Here is a 17286-nt window from a genome sequence, read left to right on the forward strand (position 1 = left end):
TGTGATCAGTACCTTTACAGAGAGTCCACTTAGCACTTGTTCCCCCTACGCCAGTGCTCACCAACCAGTGGATCTCGATCCACCAGTAGATCTTGGAGCCTCTTGGAGTCAATCCGAGGCTGGGATGCCTGCGTGAATGCATGTTCGTGCCCCAGCCCAGCAAGTTGGTTTGTAGGGGAGGGAAGGACGGGGACTAGATTGGGGCCCCTGCAGTGAGGGACAGTGCTGCAGAGGCAGGAGCAGAGGTAAGTTGAGTGGGGTCCTGGCTGGGTGGGACTTACTTGCTGGGCAGGGGTGCCCCCAAATAATTTTTTCTATCTCTGCCTCGATCTGCCCCCCACTTTCCCTCCCCACAGACTTATCTGCTGGGCGGGGGAAAGGGGTGGCAGCAGCACATGGTAGATCTTGGGTTGCTTTTAAGTAAGAGATCACCTTTTGGCATTTAAAAAGGTTGGAAAGCACTGCTCTAAGCACTGTACAGTTTCAAGCCCTATAGAAATGTTAATCATCACCAGCACCCTTGCAAGGTTAGGTGAGTTGATTTTTACCTCTGCTGAAGAAATCCACTTATTCAAAACATGCTGCAAATCAGTAGCAGAGTTAGAACTACAGTTTTGAAGGTCTTGATTTATAGTTCCAGCTCAAATGATAAACTTTTTGCTTCTGCTTCTCCATAAGGAGTGGCCAGTTGGACATGATTCACTTACCACTCTATAGTGTTTATAGTATTTGAGTGTGCCACAAGACTATCAAAGCAAACGTTTTTAATGGCTAAATTATAATAAGCTACAGAAGTAAAAGTGTACACAAAAATGAGCAAAATAACTCATGCTACCCAAGTTGGTTAAGTTGCAGAAATTAAGGTCTTTGAACCTCCTTTAGTAGACTAGATATTCAGCTTGCATTCTATCTCCTGTACTGTATTTTCAAGCTCATACAAGTGACAATTTATAGGAGTCCAGACAAAATAAATTAAGCTTTCTTACAGAAGCCCCTATTAGAAGGTTACTGTATTTCACTCTATTGCTGACTTCAGGAGCAAGGATGTGGTATATTGCAAGTATTATTAACTTGCAGATATACCAAAGTAGACATTGAACTTCTTCAGCCAGAGACCAGACCATCCAGTATTTCTTGACTGGAAAAAGAAAGACTTTAACTTCATTTAATCTAGTTACTAATAAGATGTAAATATAACACAGTCAAATTTTATAAAATTCCTTTCAAAAGAGACCTACCTAGCTGCTGTCAAGGGTCCAGAACTACAAAAGTTCACAATTTGTATTTTAGACTTTTTGCCAGTTTGATGTTTTGCCTTTAAATTGATTTCTGTAGTGAATATCTGAATTTTAAATCTTCATAACCAGTAAGTGGGTTTGGTTTATGAAACTTGGATATGGTAATTAACTTATAAAAGCAGCAGACTGTTCAAAGATGTTAGTACTTGACAAGATGGTTAGGCATGAGGAAAATACGACAAAGCATGTTTATGAAATTATAAAAAAAAAAAAAAAAAAAAAAAAAAAGAAATAAAACCAGTAGTCTGTACTTAAAATCATGTCTAACATAAGGAATCTCGATTCCAGCAAGTATGTAGGATAAATGCACATGTACGGCAGAGCCTCTAAAAAGTTGCACCATATTTTAAATAAAGTATGTTTGATTTTGTTAAATATTTTGAGCCTAAAATATACTGAGGACACTGGAGAGAGTATAGATTTTCAGCAAAGGTCCTTTTTTATGGCTGAACTAATAAACCTCTGATGCTTCATTAAGAGGTAAACAGTATATATACTTTCCTCATCAAGAAGCAGTTGTCTCTTGCTTTTACTGTTTCTCTGTTTTTGTTTTTTCTTGAATTTAAGATGCTTAAATGGACAACAGAAGTAAAACCCCATTGTGTTTCTGGGAAGAAAATCATTTTACTCCTGCATGTTGAATTTGCATCTCCAAATGATGATCACAATTGCATCAATATACAGCGTTAAGAAATCCAAGCTTGATAGTGTGATAAAGGAGTTATATTTTCAGGAAGTCATCTTTCAGGATGAAGATCTGAGGGAAAACTTCCTACTTCGTTGCTTTACAGGACTAAGATTTAAAATATTTGTGAAAGGATTTTATTGCTTATTAATTTCTTTCTAGGCTAGCCATGTCAAAGAAGGAGGAAGTGCAGGCCTCATTCCTAGCCAGTTCTTGGAAGAGAAGAGGAAGGCATTTGTTAGAAGGGACTGGGATAATTCAGGTAAGGTTTGATGCACATACAGTTCTCTGTGAATCATGCTCTTTCCTTTTTTTCTTATGTAGATACTTTCTAAAAAAAGGTCTATATATGATTTCAGTCCAGAAAGTGATTCCTAATTATTTCAGGCATCTTTATATCTTGACCTTGACTGGAAGATCAAGGATCAAAATGTATATTAACTCTTTATAGATATCTGAGTTTTTGTTTACGACCTGCTGGTAAATTAAGTAGGAAAGATAGGAAAATCAGCCATGGTGTACCCATTTTATTATTATTTTTCACGTTGCTTTTGAAATTGCATTTAAATAATTCCTGAAAACTATTTTCTTTGATTATTTTTATAAATTTTGTTTTCTGGTAGCTTAATGCAGAACATTTAATTTTATGTGCCCTATTAAATCACATAATTTATATAAAATGTTATGGTGGTGTTTAGTCTCTTCATGGAAGTACATGTTTTGTTTTTGGTTTTAAAAAATAATTTGCAGTGATCCTTTAAAATATGAGTGTAGATGTAATTCCAAAATTTACATTGAATAAGCCACTATGAAAAGATATTTAACAAGAAGTTACAATGTTTTAAGAGCTTCTAGTACTATTGCCTCTGCTTATTTTCAGGCCCTTTTTGTGGGACAATAGGTAGTAAAAAAAAGAAAAAGATGATGTACCTCACAACCAGAAATGCAGGTACTTTTTCCCTTTTTCTTTACTTTTAGCTCCAGTGTTATAATGGGTAGTCCAGAATTTTGTAAAATTTCTGCATCTGCATTTTAAATGTAGTTTAACCTGCAGTGCCCGGTATCATGCTAAAGCATTTCTGTTATAGCAGAAGGTTCTCAGATAAAATAGGCAGTCTTGGTTTGCAGGTAGTTCAGAAACTTGTAGGTATATAACATTGAAATTTTTAAGTCATGATCTCAAAGAAAACGTATTGGTGTTGCGACATGCATCAGAAGACCGAATAAAGACTCAAAGGGTATTTCTTTAAAAATTTTAGGACAGCAATTAGTACTGCCAAGGTGTGATGATTATCTAAACATCTCTTTCCCCCCCCCCCCCCAAAAAAAAACCCCTCTGCTAAAGAATTTCTGTTTTAAAAATTTACTGTGACTGAAGGAATCTGCTGTGTTCCTGTTTCCTGTTAACACAGGAATATCATGCTCAAAATGCCAGACTTGAATTTTTTTTCCAAAGTAATAGGTGATATGAGTATACAAAACAGAATTGCTGAAGTTTTCAATATATATAATAATGACTTGAACTGTATTTTGTTCTTTTTTTTTCTGTGTAGAATTTGACCGCCATGAAATCCAGATTTATGAAGAGGTAGCCAAAATGCCTCCTTTTCAGAGAAAGACATTGGTCTTGATAGGGGCCCAGGGAGTTGGTCGAAGAAGCTTGAAAAATAGATTTATAGTATTGAATCCTACTAGGTTTGGAACTACAGTGCCATGTAAGTTGTCAGCACTCCCACTATAAGATCCTATTTCCAGAAACTGATGACTCATCTAGAAAACCTACTCTAATCTGAACCTTATCCCAGTATCTCAGTTTGGAAGTAACGAGGGTTCAATTTTATGATAGTATATTTAATTTTCTCTAATCAGTCTTTCCAGTGAATTGGAACAGCAAGACTTCGTCTGCTTACACTGAGGAAATGACTTCCAATACATACATTTGGCAGTATTACTCCAGTATGTCTTGTGTTTTCTAGAATGTCAATCATCATCAATGGCTGAGTGATTCTAAAAGTTCCTCAGATTATAATAATGAACACTTAGTGAAATTTTGCCTGTGAACTATTTTTTCCAAATGCCCAATTTATTTGGTGAAGTTCTTTTGAAATTTAGTATGTGAATTTAACCCCAGAGTCTCTAATGGCAGTATCGTAGGGTAGAAACGGACATTGTCTAACAAAGTGGAGCAGTTGTGTTGGGATGTGTCCCAGCACAGCTGATCTGCTTCATTGAGTGACATGCACATCACCTCTTGTCCCATAGCATCAATGGGTAGGACAACCAGCAGTGTGTGTTCTGGTAAGGTGTGACAGGCTCGGTTTGTGCAACATGGGAATTCCCACACAGGATTGGGCCCCTTGAGCCTGGCTTGTCTCTTGGCAAGCAGAGGATCTCTGGGGTGCCCCTTTATAAGCAGGAGAAGTTGGGGTTTCTCTGATTACTGAGATGTGCCCCTGGAATCTCCAGGGTATGCCTTGGTAAGCAAGGGTTGTTGGGGGATGTGTATGAGTGAGGAAACCCCGACTTCCCCTGCTTACTGAGGTGCACTTCAACAATCCTTGGGTTCACATCTCTGTAAGTAGGGAAAGCTAGGCAGAAACTCCCAGAGCTTTTGGGGCCCAATTCTGCCCAGGATTTCCCAGGGTGCATAGTATTAGGTCCCTCAAAACCCTGGAATGCCTGCCAGGCACGGCTGGAGAGTGTAGGCAGTTCTGCGCTGCCCATGCTTTCATGCCGTAAAATAAACAGACAGCCACTGCTAAAAGCAGCACAAATTGATACCACCTTTGTTGCAGTCACTATTTGTGGTGCAACAAGGGTATGGATGTCTGTTTGCCTGGCATTTGTGCCTCTCTCATTTTTATGGCGGCACAAAGGCAGTGAAGGATGTCACCTGTTTCTATTCCTGTTTCCCTTTCTGCACCTAAATGCATATACATACAGCTGCATAACTGTTGTTTTGGGTAATTACAGTTTATCATCCTGTTTTCTGTGGCAAAAAAAAAGTCTCCCTGTGTGTGTGTCTGCTGGAAAGGAAATGGAGGGGGAGGGAGAGAGGGACTGTTTTTCAATATAATTTTCCTTGACAACAGTGTAGTTGGTCCAGTGCAGCTAGGTGCAGCCGTGCTTCTCTGGTAGAAGTCTGTCTTGCATATTCAAAAACTCCTAGCCACCTTATTATCACCACTGAAACTCTTTCCACAAAGTTCTTTAACTTGTGGTCATGTGCAAGTTGGAGTGAGCCACATCTAATGAATGGACTGGATGGTGAAGCATTTCAAACCCGTTTGGTTGCTCTGGTCTTTGCAACCTGAGATGTGGGGTGATTCATTGTCCTGGAAAATCAGTGCTCTTAAATCAGCCTTCCATGATGGTTGTTCTTGGTGGCTTCTTGGAAGCACAGCAGTTCACCAATATAATAATCATTTCTGCTTTGCCTTTTGAGAGGTTGTGAGTCTTACTGGGCACAACAGTGACTGGAGTCTTACCGATACTTTTCTCATTTCTAAGTCATCTTTGAGAATGGCATCCACTGATCCAGTTCATGTTCCCATTATCACAACTATGTTCCTGACTGCTGATATTTTGTCATTCATCAAAAGCTGGTGCATTATACCAACTTGTTCTGGTGTAGTTGCCTCCCTGGAGTATTCTGACTTTGAGGCATCCTCCCTCACATAACTTCATGTGGTAAGCATGTAAAAAACTGGGCAGGTGAAGTTATGTGTTAATTTTTCATATTTTTGGTGACTGACTCTCTTCAACATGTTCATATACACATTCTGCACAAACTAAAAGAAAAGTGTAAAGAAATGCATCAAACTATCAGTATTTTGTTCTGTGAAATCTATTGGCCTACAAGTTCTGTATGCGTTCTTCCCAACCATTTATAATTCTTAGATCAGTCTAATCTATTCTTTTTTCCCATAGGCAAGTAATTGGACTAGTATTAAGGCCAGATACAGACATTACACTTTTACCAGTATAAGTGATCAGAAACCAGTCTAAACCTGTAACAGAACAGAAGTTCAGCACACAGACTGGTTTAAAAATGTTGGAACCTGGTTTAAGATAGGCAGCCTGCATGCCTCTATTCTTCCTACCCCCACCAAACGTGCTTTCTGTTTGCTGCTACAGATCTAAACTACGCTGCTTACAGAAAACCATGTAACTTAGACTGATTCCACCTCAGGTGTTTTTTTTTTAATGTCTGCCTAGCCCAAGATGAAGAGAGCTAGGACTTACAGATAATGCAGGGAAATTTGTGCCCAGTGCAAGGAAAAGCAAGGGCTTGTCCTGGGAGTCCCAGTTTTATTTCCCTCTGCAAACCTTTCTAAACCATCACCCTGACCACTGAAGAATCGATATGTATATCTATTAATATTGTGTTATGTTATATAATATTGTGTTGTGCTAATATAAGTGTGCAATATTAGCATAACAATATAATCTCTTCATAGGGGCATGGGTTGGAAATCAGTTTAATAACTGGTATAGGCAAAAGATAATATATAGCATGAAGAGTAAGTAATTGTCTAAAATCACATTATTTGCAACTGTGACATCTCACAGTTAATATGTGCCAATATTAATATAATTTAACTTGGAGTATTCTTGGTCAGTTGATTAGGCACTTCAAGGCATAAATAGTGTGGTTCCTATTAAAAGCAAGTTATAGCTAAGCAACGTACTACCAAAAATGTGAAGTTTAAATCTGTTTAACCAAGCTAACGTAGTAATTTATCTAAAGATAAATAACAACTGTGTATACAGTATTATTTGTATATATGGTTATAAATAGATAGAAGTGTGTGTATATATACAGAACCAAACAAATATTCCTATTTGTAAGAAGGAATAGCTTTAGAGAGGCCACTCAGTTTCTTTAAGTAATAAACTTTATTCATTTTTTCATGAAAGATTTTTTTTTTTGTTAAGGTGATATACTCTTATTCTCAAATATTGTCAATATTGATCTCGATTCTTTTGGAATATGTACATATTTAGAAGCTTGGCATTGAGATAGGATCCACTTGAAAGCAGTACCATGTCAACCTTTCCTCTCATGCAGACTGCAGAATTTATAGGACCTGTCATAGATACAGTGTCTGTTATTGCTCACTTTTGAACTGTTATTTCAGACTATTCAGCTTAATTATATAGTCCATCTGTGCTTTTTTATCATATTAATTATTGTAGGATTTGATACCATTGTTTAGGCTGCATTTGCGACTAGGGCTCTTTGATGCTAAGCAAATCTGAATAGTAACATCACAACAGCATACGGTGCGTCATGGTGAAATGTACAGTTCTCCATAATGATGAAGATGCAAATGATGATAAAATATCTTGTTTGTTTGTTTTTCACTTGCTGAGAAGTGACAAATTACCCTAAGCAGCAGGGTAACTATGCAAGTATTTTGCTCTGCGCTTCCATGGTTAGTCTAGTTCCAGTTCCCAAGTGAGCATAAGGTAACCCTTCACTTCACTACGGGTACAATATAGATAGGCCCTGAGTATTTTAGAGCGAAGCAAGCATTTAGGGATTGGATGGAAAGGTTGGCGACTGCAAAAATTTCATTTTCAAAAGTGACTTTGGTACGTAAGAGTGTAGGTTCTATTGACTTTCATGTCCTTTAAGTGTTTTTGAAGTGTTATCTATTGTTTGGTAAAGGGGAAAAATGAAAAAAAATATGGAATAAGGAATGAATGAGATCTGATGATGAAGAAGAAATAGACAAATAACAGGGTATATAAAGTAGCATAAAATGTGGGATTAGAGAATACAAACAGATGGAATAGGCGGGGTTGTAGTCAGAGATTTTAAGCTTAAGTCTATACAAATATACAGTAACTTAACAGTAAATCTAATATAAGTGTTTGTACTGCGTATTGTGGTTTTCTATATCTAGTTTGTGATTTGTCAACCATTTGATATTTAGTTACTTCACGAAAACCAAGAGATGATGAAAAAGATGGGCAAGCATACAGGTTTGTGTCACGAGCTGAAATGGAGGTTGATATTAAAGCTGGCAGGTACTTAGAACATGGAGAATATGAAGGGAACCTTTATGGCACCAAAATAGATTCTATCCTTGAAGTGGTTCAGACTGGAAGGACATGCATCTTGGATGTGAACCCACAGGTATGTTGTCTGTAATACTATACCCTAAAACAATGGTTTTCAACCTGTCTGAAGGGTCTGCAAAAGATGACTATTATCAGTCAAAAGTATGTGAATAACCACACTTACAATTCAGAGGGGTCCTCACCTCCATTTGAAATTTATTAGGGGTCCACAAATGAAAAAAGTTTGAAAACCACTGCCCTAAAATGAATAACATGGACTATTATGAGTAACATGGAGAGGTATGTGTCAAGCTTGAAGATTTAAGTTGGTCTTTCCTTCGCAAACACAGGTTCCTTTTTTCTTTTTTTTCCCTTTTTTTTTTTTTTAATCTCTGCCACTCGAAGCTAGAAGAGGTTATAGGGCTGGGTCAGACTGTGAAGGATTAAATCAGAGTGTGTTTTGCATCGCTGATCAGAACATGTTGGACTAAAGTGGGGTGTCAAACTTACTCCATGCCCCACACCAGATCAAGACTTGCAGTTCTCTTTTGAGGATCAGATTCAGGCATAAGGTGGCAGTAAGAATAGTGGTGGGACAATGGCGGGTACAGTGGTGAGACTAGCAGGGACAAGCAGCAGTAAGACTGGCAGCTGCTAGGTGAGCAAGGACTGTACTGACACTGAACAGATCCGCCAAGGCCCAGGGACCTCAAGTGCCACCCCACCTCCTCACCCCCCGCCACACATGCTCGCTCGCTCGCTCTTTTTTTCTTTCTTTCCTGGTAACCCACCAACAGCCAGGTGGGCTGCATAAAACAGCTCTTCAGGCCAGATGTTTGACATCCCTGGGCTAAAGTATGAATGGTGCTGACAGTTTCAAAAGGGGATCTCAAGCTGTCTTTTGGCTTGGTGACATTTTAAAGATAGGGTAGGAATGAAGTGTTAATGATACCTTACTAGAATTGTAATATTTTACTGTTTGATGACTGAGAAATGCAAATCTTTCTTTTTTTTTTAGTTCAGTTAAATAATATTTTTGTTTCTAGGCTCTGAAAGTATTGAGGACTTCAGAGTTTATGCCCTATGTCGTATTTATTGCTGCTCCAGAGTTAGAAACACTGCGTGCCATGCATAAGGCTGTTGTGGATGCTGGAATTACAACAAAACTTCTAACTGTAAGGCAATTCTTTCTTAGTTACAATTCTGTTTTGAACAGATTTTTCTTAAACATTTTTCCATTTAAATTGCACTCAAAAAAGAAAGATCTTAGTTTCACTAAGGAAGGGGCAGGCATGGTTTGTGATTGATTACATAGTTAAGTGTAATTTAAATAAATCAGAGACTTAGTAGGAAATATATAGATTTTTAAAAACATGGATTTATAATGCCAGGGTCTTGGAAGGAATCCTTTCTGTGATGAAGGAATCTTTTATAGCCTCTTTTTGAGGCTCACATTTGCATTATTTGCAGCAAAAAAATGTTTGGGAATTATCTCATGTTACCAAAATGCTTTTTCTTTGTTCCATCACATTTTTTCAGATTTGCCTAAAATATAAAATGTTAAATTGTGGGAGAAGGGAAATCATCAAATCTTCCCTGAGTAATACAGTGGGCCAAATGAGGCCAGGCTAATGGCACTGATACAGGTGTAACACATACTATGTTTGGGACTAGCGCAGACCTATCAGAGTAGAAGAGGAAGGGTGCCAAGAAGGAAAAGCTGGTCCCTTACCTTTATAGAGGTCCAGGAAGGTGAAAAAGAACTGGCTGTTACAAGCCACCCCAGGACCCAGGATATGATGCCAATTCTCCCTTGCTGGGGCCAGGGCATCAGATAGGAACTCTCCCCACCTGACTCCAGAGGCTTGGTGGAGCAGCCAGACCTGGGCTGTTTCCCCTGACCATTCCTTGGATTCAGCAGCATATACCCATTACTGCTGCTCCCTTCTGAGAAAGCAGCTGCCTCATGATGTCAATTAACAGCTCTGTAGTAGGCCTGTGTAAATAGGGGAGTATTCAGTTCAGATTCGGATTCAGCTGATTCAGAGAACAGTAATTCAATTCTGTGATTTGAATCACTGTCCCTATTTGATTTGGCCGAATCAGAATTGGATATCTGGCGCTGATTCAGATCAGCCGGGGAGAGGCAGGCACAGCCAGGTGGCTGCAGGTTCTCCCATGTCTCCTTCTGTGCCTGCTTTTCTCTGTGCAGGGGGAGCCATGGGAAAAGCTCCCATGACTGCCCTGCCTGGCCCCATCCCCTGCCCAGCCCCAGCCTCCTGACACTTCAAAAAATAAAAATAAAAAAGCCCCACACTCACTGGCTGCAGCAGTGGTGGTCAGGGCGTCTGATGGCTCATGGCAGAGCCCCTCCATACAGCATGGGGCAGCAGGGATCACCCTGCAACCTGGAACCCACACGGCACCTGCCACATGGTGTGGGAGCAGTACGGCTTGGCAGGGCACTGCGCGCTGTTTGGGAACTGGGGCCACTGGGGCTGAGCAGTGCCAGGCTCCGGATGATTTCTGGAGCTGCCCCAGCTCCCAGACAGCACACAGCACCCTGCTGAGCTGCACTGTACCCACACGATGCAACAGTTGCCAGACAGGTGCCAGGAGGGTGGGGGCGATTCCCCACTGTCCCAAACTGCATGGGGGGGCTCTGACACAAGCTCTCAGGTCCTGATCCTCACTGCTGCAGTCGATGAGTGCAGGGTTTTGTTTTGTTTTTTTTTTAAAGTGCTGGGAGGCTGGGGCCGGGCAGGGGAAGAGGCCAGGCAGGGCATCCAGGGTTTGTCCTGTGGCTCCCCCCCGCCCAAATATAGTCAGGCACAGCCAGAGAAGTCACAGGAGAACCTGCAGTTGCCCAGCTGTGCCTGACTCTCCCTGGCTGATCCGAATCTCCGAATCTTCTCCAAATCAATTTGGAGGCTTTGGATTCAATTTGGACCTTTTAATGGGTCTCCCAATTCAATTCAGATTTGGAAGTTTGGCTGCCGAATCGGGCCGAATCTCCTCCAAATCAAATTGGTGACCAAAGCTTTGCACAGCCCTACTATGTAGCTTTGGTACAAGCAGTCTGTGCTGCAACACTGGTAGCTCAAGGTTCAAATTCTACTGATGATTCATGACTGAGTGCTAGTAAATCATACAGATTAGAATTTCCTTTTTCAAACTAGGGAGTCTCATGCACAAGAATGTGCAACCTTAATTCTGCATCTTATGATGCTGTCAAAGCAGGGAACTGGTATTCCGTGCTGGATCTAAGGGATGGCTTGTGGGAGCCAGCTCTTCTTTTTACTATATTCCTTCTCAGGATTGTGGTTATCCTTAATTGCATGCTTTATTCAGGGGTGTAGGTTGTAGCCATGTTGGTCAAACGACATAGGCAGATAAGGTTCTCTGGGTAAATCTGATCTCTTTTATTAGACCAACTCAAATAGTTGGAAAAATTCTTTGCAAGCTTTCACGCAAAGAGTGTGTGTGTGTGTACCTGTGCACGTGTATTTGTGTTTCTATTTAATTTCTACATGCAGCACTTGCAGAGTAAATTAATATCTGCTATACATTCTGAGGGTTGAATCAATTCTGTTCATTAATGGTTTATTTTTAATTATTTCTAAGATAAATAACTCTTGCAAAGGTCCCTACTTCTTCTGGTCCATCTGATTCCCAGGGTACTAAATAAGTTTCCTCCTTACTTAACTGCAAAGGGAGTTCTGTTTACACCTCAGTGGGGAAAGTAGGCTTTTAAATGTGAATTTACAGGAACATCAAGACTTAAAATCTATTTTTAAGGAAAGGAACAGTTGAGTGGTGATCACAGGCTTTTATTAATTGTCTGTGTGCAGAAGTGATTTGACATGTTTTTCTTGGCAAAGCTATATGTGGGTAATCCAGGATTAATGAAGTACAAAACAAAGGATGCCAAGTGACACTTCTGCCATGTCTGACACTTCTACAATGGTTTTTTAGCACTATATTCTTTGGTCCACAGAATCATTGGCTGCCGTCTTGAAACAGGGCTCACATTGTGTCAGCAGTAATAGGTGCAGTAGCGACCTACAAGGAAATAGATGTGTGCAGATGAAAAGACTGGGTGAAATGTAGACCAAAATAGCAAGGGTTTCCAGAGTTCGTGCCATGATACTGAAGCATGAGTTTTTAAAAAAATCATGTATAGAAATTCTTTCTTTTGTAGCAGTCTCTGTTGAAATTCAAATATATTTAGGGACAAGGTTTCTAACACTGGCTGCCTCAATTGTTCCTGAACTATACCTGTGTACCCTGTGCACAGACAGTTGCTTGTGCAGAACAGGAAACTATTTGGAAGGGTCTTTCCATGGAGAATCCTTTGTGTGTGCTCAAAGTTGCAACATCCTTCTGGGCTTTGGCTGAAGAGGGAGTGCAAACTTGGGTATAATGCTTAACAGTAATCTAATGACTTTAATTGGAACTGTTTTCAACTCCCTCAAAATATTTTAAATTAAGCTTTTATGTATATTTGTAATACATGAACTTTTGCTTGTTCAGTATTACAGCTAAAATTAGAAGCGAGTTGCAGTGCTTGACAAACTGATATTACTGTTATCTTCTTCTGAACTTGTAGCAGCTTGCCCATGTTGTAGATTTTAATTAGTTTCAAATGTTTTTCACAGGACACTGATTTGAAAAAAACAGTTGATGAAAGCGCCCGGATTCAGAGAGCATACAACCACTATTTTGATCTGACCATTGTAAATGACAATCTAGACAAAGCCTTTGAGAAACTACAGACTGCTATAGAGAAATTAAGGTTGGAGCCACAGTGGGTCCCAATTAGCTGGGTATACTGAGAGATTTCTGAAGATGGTCTTAAATAAATGAAATAGCTGCAACAAGCATTCTGCTGAGAAGACACGTAGAGAAGATAACTGCAGCACCCATGCATTTTTACTCTGTGTATATTCAAATGGTACACTATTCTGACTTTTTATATAAAACGCTGAAGGGAAAGTGTACTTAAATATGTAACTTATTTTAATTTTTCTAACTTTTTACAGATAGCCTTTCTATTCATATCACATGAAGGAAATGCGTTGAAGCATTTTTATATGTTTTGATTTAGTACCTTTGCCTTTTTCATCTAAAACTTTTAATCATTCACTTAAACATTTGCATTTTGGTCTTACATTTTCACTGTGATAAACAAGGATACTTGAAACAATTTTTGTAAAATTCTTGTGGAAGTCAGTGTTTAACTGGTAATATGTCAGTTGTTAATAGGAGAAAACACTAAACTTTTCCTAATAAGCATCTTGAACTAATTTTACGGGAGCAAACATTTTAAATACTAAAGTGGCAACCAGCACACAGCTACTTTGCTCCAGCTTCTTACTGCTCAATGTTTTTACATTTTTGCAGTTTCATAGGTTCTTAATGTGTCTCATGATTTAGACAAATGTATTGTAGATTCCCCCATATGTATCTTTAAAAAATAATGTAAGCAATACCTTGCACTCAACTTATTAGGCTACTTTTGGGGGCCGACCTTTTAGCCCATTACAAATGAGGTACTGTTGTCAGAAAGGTTTTATGTAATGTAATTCTTTGTAATTGGAATCCTGGTGTAGTAGCCTGAGAGAGAACCATATCATATGGAGCCTTGCACTGAGGCTTAGTGTATAGGACTTATTTATTCGCACTTGTTGAAAATACATTACTAAAAGAAAGACACCTGTTCTTTCATTGAGACATTGTTCAGTATTTGTATATTGATCTGTGAATTCAGCTCCTATGCTAGTTAGCTGGTTCTTATTTTACTTTGGGGAATATTTGTGAGTGCTCAGCTGTTGTGTTTTATGAAATGTGATGTAATGGGGGTTTTGTGCTATTTGTTACATTGTGTTTTAAACTGCATTCTTCACCGAATAGCTTGTGAAATTGAAAACTTGTCAAATGCTGAAGATCAGTGTTTATACCTTTTGTTTCATAACAGGCTTTTTTGTGTTTAGTGATAAAATAATTCTTCCTTAGTACGCTCATTGGCATAATTCACATTATTTCCAAGGTCATAGTCATTCATCTTTTCAAGACTTGCTAATGTAAATTCTGCTTAATGAGTGTAAAATGAAAATACAGATTGTCAGTAAGACAAGCTATTCTTGTGACCATATTTTGTTATGCTACTTGTTGTATATAGCCACATTCATTACATATCAGTATAGGTGCCTAAATTACAGTCATCTACCCACTTAATTTATTTTCCATATGGTGACAGGCACCTGGCTTCTGAATTTTTTTCCACACCAAAGCATAAGGTACAATGCCAACAAGAAGGCAACTCACTAAAAAACTCAAAAGAGGCTGATACAGTATAAGACAATAGCGTACCTTTTGGTCTTTTAAAGACTTCCTGTGTGTAAGAAAACAGGGTTTAGATTGTTTTAAATAGTTACTTTATACAGAGAAATGGCAAGTCTCAGCAAAGTTATATTATAGAAGATTAAAACCTCTGAGGTATTTTTTTAAAGATTCCAGTATATTTTGTAAATGTTATACAAAAATTTTGCATAGCCTTGGTCTTGTCCCTGACTCTTGGTACTGAGATTTCAGTCTTTCAAGGAAGTCTGAAATCCTCAAAAAGATTTTTATCACTGCTTTATTTATCACTTTTCATTTAGTTAAGTTTTGTAGGATGTATTTGGTTTGTGTTTTTTATTAAATTTAATTGACTTTATAAATATGGCACCGGCCTGCCACTTCCATTTTCTATTCTTAGGAGCCTGGTTCGATGACACAGATATTTAGGAGATGCCTGGAGGGGAATAGTCTTGTACTGTAGTTAGCAGCAACAAATAGTAAATTCATTGTTTGAATACTTTAATGAGCCAGTCTTGGTACTACAGTTTTATGTCTGTAATTAAAACTACCAGTTTCCTTTGTTGTATGTTATGTAACAGGAGACCAACATATATGCTATCTAGACAGATACTATACTCTCTATTATGAGGTTTAAATTAAAATTCAGGAATTATAATAATGCCATAAGTGGATTGGGCTAGTACCTCGAGTAAGTGAAATGGAAAGATATTCACAAACGCTAGATGCTTTGGAGAGATGATCCTGCCCTGAATGTGAGTCGGACTAGATGACCTCCTGAGATCCCTTCCAGCCCTATTTTGTATAATTTCCTTTCTATACCATAATGTAAACTCCACTGGTTCTGTTGCTTTTGTTATATTTCATTTTGTTAATGAAACCATGTCAGGTTTGCACACCAAGAAAACTGCTGTACCATTTTCATCCTTGTTTTAGTGGCAATACTGTTGAAAGGGCCTATCCAATCAGCATGGTACTCTAGTAGTTATATGTATAGCATGTGTTCAGTAGTGCAGAAAATGTGAAATCTGTCACTCTGGAGATTAGCACAATTACCACTAGATTCCAGCCTCTTAAAAGTGAATAAGGAATACGATTCGGGGATTCCCTCAGATAAAGGTTTGTCTGCCAGGATGCATGTATATCAAACCCAGTGTAGGTATAATTTGGGTCTCCGAACTTAATTTTGTAAGAGAACCTAATTCCTTTTTGTTTGTTTAAGAAATTTCTTGGATTATCAAAGTATGCTGTCTTTATTCAGGACCAGTTTAGATGTCTAAACTCATGTGGTTTCAATTTAAAACAGCTGTTAAGAAAATGTGTGATTTTCCCTCCCCCCCTTTAATATAAGAAAATATAGGTTTGCATCAAATATACCAGCTTAGAAAGGCTGGACATCTCTTACACTTAAAAACATTTTTTTGAAAGATCTTAAGCCATTTTTATAGTTTTTAAGAATTTCCAGCCTATTTACAGAGACAAGTGACTTGCAATAATACAGTATTGGTAGGAAGTATGGTCAGCTAGAAGATGTTTCCACAAATTAGATTGTACTGCATAATATACAAATAATGAAAAAGTTCAATGACTGCCCTCTCTTTAAATTGAAAATACTCGAGATATACAGTGTTGTTATGCGTATAATATTGGGAGTTTTAGGTAAGTATAGGATTTCTTATTGTTTAGGATTTCCTTTTATTTGGCGCATCTTGCTGAGTACTGAACACTCAGTTTTTGCAGATGCTGAAAAGTAAATTTTAATGCTGATTCACCGTTAAAAAAAATAATAGATGGTTAGGCATGAAATGGAAGTACTGCTACATTTTTAAGGTACCTGGTGTTTATTACAAGATAAATATAGTTTTTAAAAAGATGTAAAAAATCAAATGGATATCTATGCATATGTATGTATGTAGGTGATAAAACAGAAAATGTTTGTGTACACAGTCATGTTATTGATGTACCAAGGTTAATCCAGAAATACTTCTGCAAGGTGAGATATAGTAAAACTAGCCCATGTTTCTAACTGAATTGTGACAAGTAATAAAATATTTTTTTAAGCATACAGATATTCCACCCTAAAAATTCTTTGTTTATCTATAACTTGCACCTGTATTAAGAAGTGCACGAGATGCTGTAAAATTCTTTGCATATATAGAGAGACTTGTAGAGGAAATATTGGCTTCCTCAATGAATGAAAGCTTTTACTTTAAATGGAGTCAGAATGGCAAGAATGATAACTTATTTCATGGATGGACTAATTTAAACACATTTCAATGTAAATGCTTTGTGTGCACTTACATATACACAAGTGGTTATTTCATAGCAAAATGAGGTCAGAGGGGCAAGCGGAAGTGCTCTGGGTCAATATACAAGGGGGCCATGGGGAGAGGGATCTAACGGTGGGGGTCTACTACAGACCCCCCGACCAAGGGGAGGAGCTGGACCGGGAATTTTCGGGCCAGCTTGCAGAGGCACTTAAGGCAAGGGATGTAGTTGTCATGGGTGACTTCAATGACCCGGACATCTGCTGGGAGGAACAGTCAGCCAGGTCGGACCGTTCCAGGAGGTTCCTGGCCGAGATACAGTACCTCCACTTAATTCAGGAGGTGCACAGTCCCACCAGAGGAAATGCCCTGTTGGATCTGGTCCTGGCCACAGGCGACGACCTGGTAAGGGGCCTCCAGGTCCTTGACCACCTGGGTGATAGTGATCATCGTTTGCTGGAATTCATCATCCAGTGCAGGTTGTCAAGGGCCTGCAGCAAGGCAGTAGCCCTAGACTTCAAGAGGGCCAACTTCAACGAGTTGAGATTAGTGGGAGAGGGGCTGGGGTTCTCAAGAGCAGGGGAGCTCAGTGCCCAAGATGAGTGGT

General features: G+C 38.8%; 2 protein-coding genes and 1 long non-coding RNA gene across 5 annotated transcripts in view; 1 reads left to right on the forward strand and 2 right to left on the reverse strand.

Annotated features, from left to right (window-relative positions):
* Nucleotides 1-16477, forward strand: part of MPP6 (membrane palmitoylated protein 6) — a 65454-nt gene extending 48977 nt beyond the window's left edge. For 2 of the 3 annotated variants that reach the window (XM_019508593.1, XM_019508592.1), the window contains exons 6-11: nt 2146-2245; nt 2864-2932; nt 3537-3698; nt 7926-8128; nt 9099-9227; nt 12711-16477. In XM_019508593.1, the coding sequence (XP_019364138.1) occupies nt 2146-2245; nt 2864-2932; nt 3537-3698; nt 7926-8128; nt 9099-9227; nt 12711-12887 (840 nt within the window). In that variant the 3' untranslated portion in view covers nt 12888-16477. The remainder of the gene's footprint in view (nt 1-2145; nt 2246-2863; nt 2933-3536; nt 3699-7925; nt 8129-9098; nt 9228-12710) is intronic. The other variant, XM_019508594.1, reaches the window with a different exon arrangement.
* The window catches only part of DFNA5 (DFNA5, deafness associated tumor suppressor), an 88030-nt gene that overhangs the window by 8137 nt on the left and 62607 nt on the right, over nt 1-17286 (reverse strand). The gene's annotated exons all lie outside the window — the stretch shown is intronic.
* LOC109291561 overlaps nt 3827-17286 on the reverse strand; it is a 23269-nt gene continuing 9809 nt past the window's right edge. Inside the window, exon 3 of the long non-coding RNA XR_002095884.1 lies at nt 3827-3842. This is a non-coding gene — a long non-coding RNA (uncharacterized LOC109291561). The remainder of the gene's footprint in view (nt 3843-17286) is intronic.

Source organism: Gavialis gangeticus, unplaced genomic scaffold, assembly GCF_001723915.1.
Source record: "Gavialis gangeticus isolate Ggan-Ray unplaced genomic scaffold, GavGan_comp1, whole genome shotgun sequence".
Taxonomy (NCBI): domain Eukaryota; kingdom Metazoa; phylum Chordata; order Crocodylia; family Gavialidae; genus Gavialis; species Gavialis gangeticus.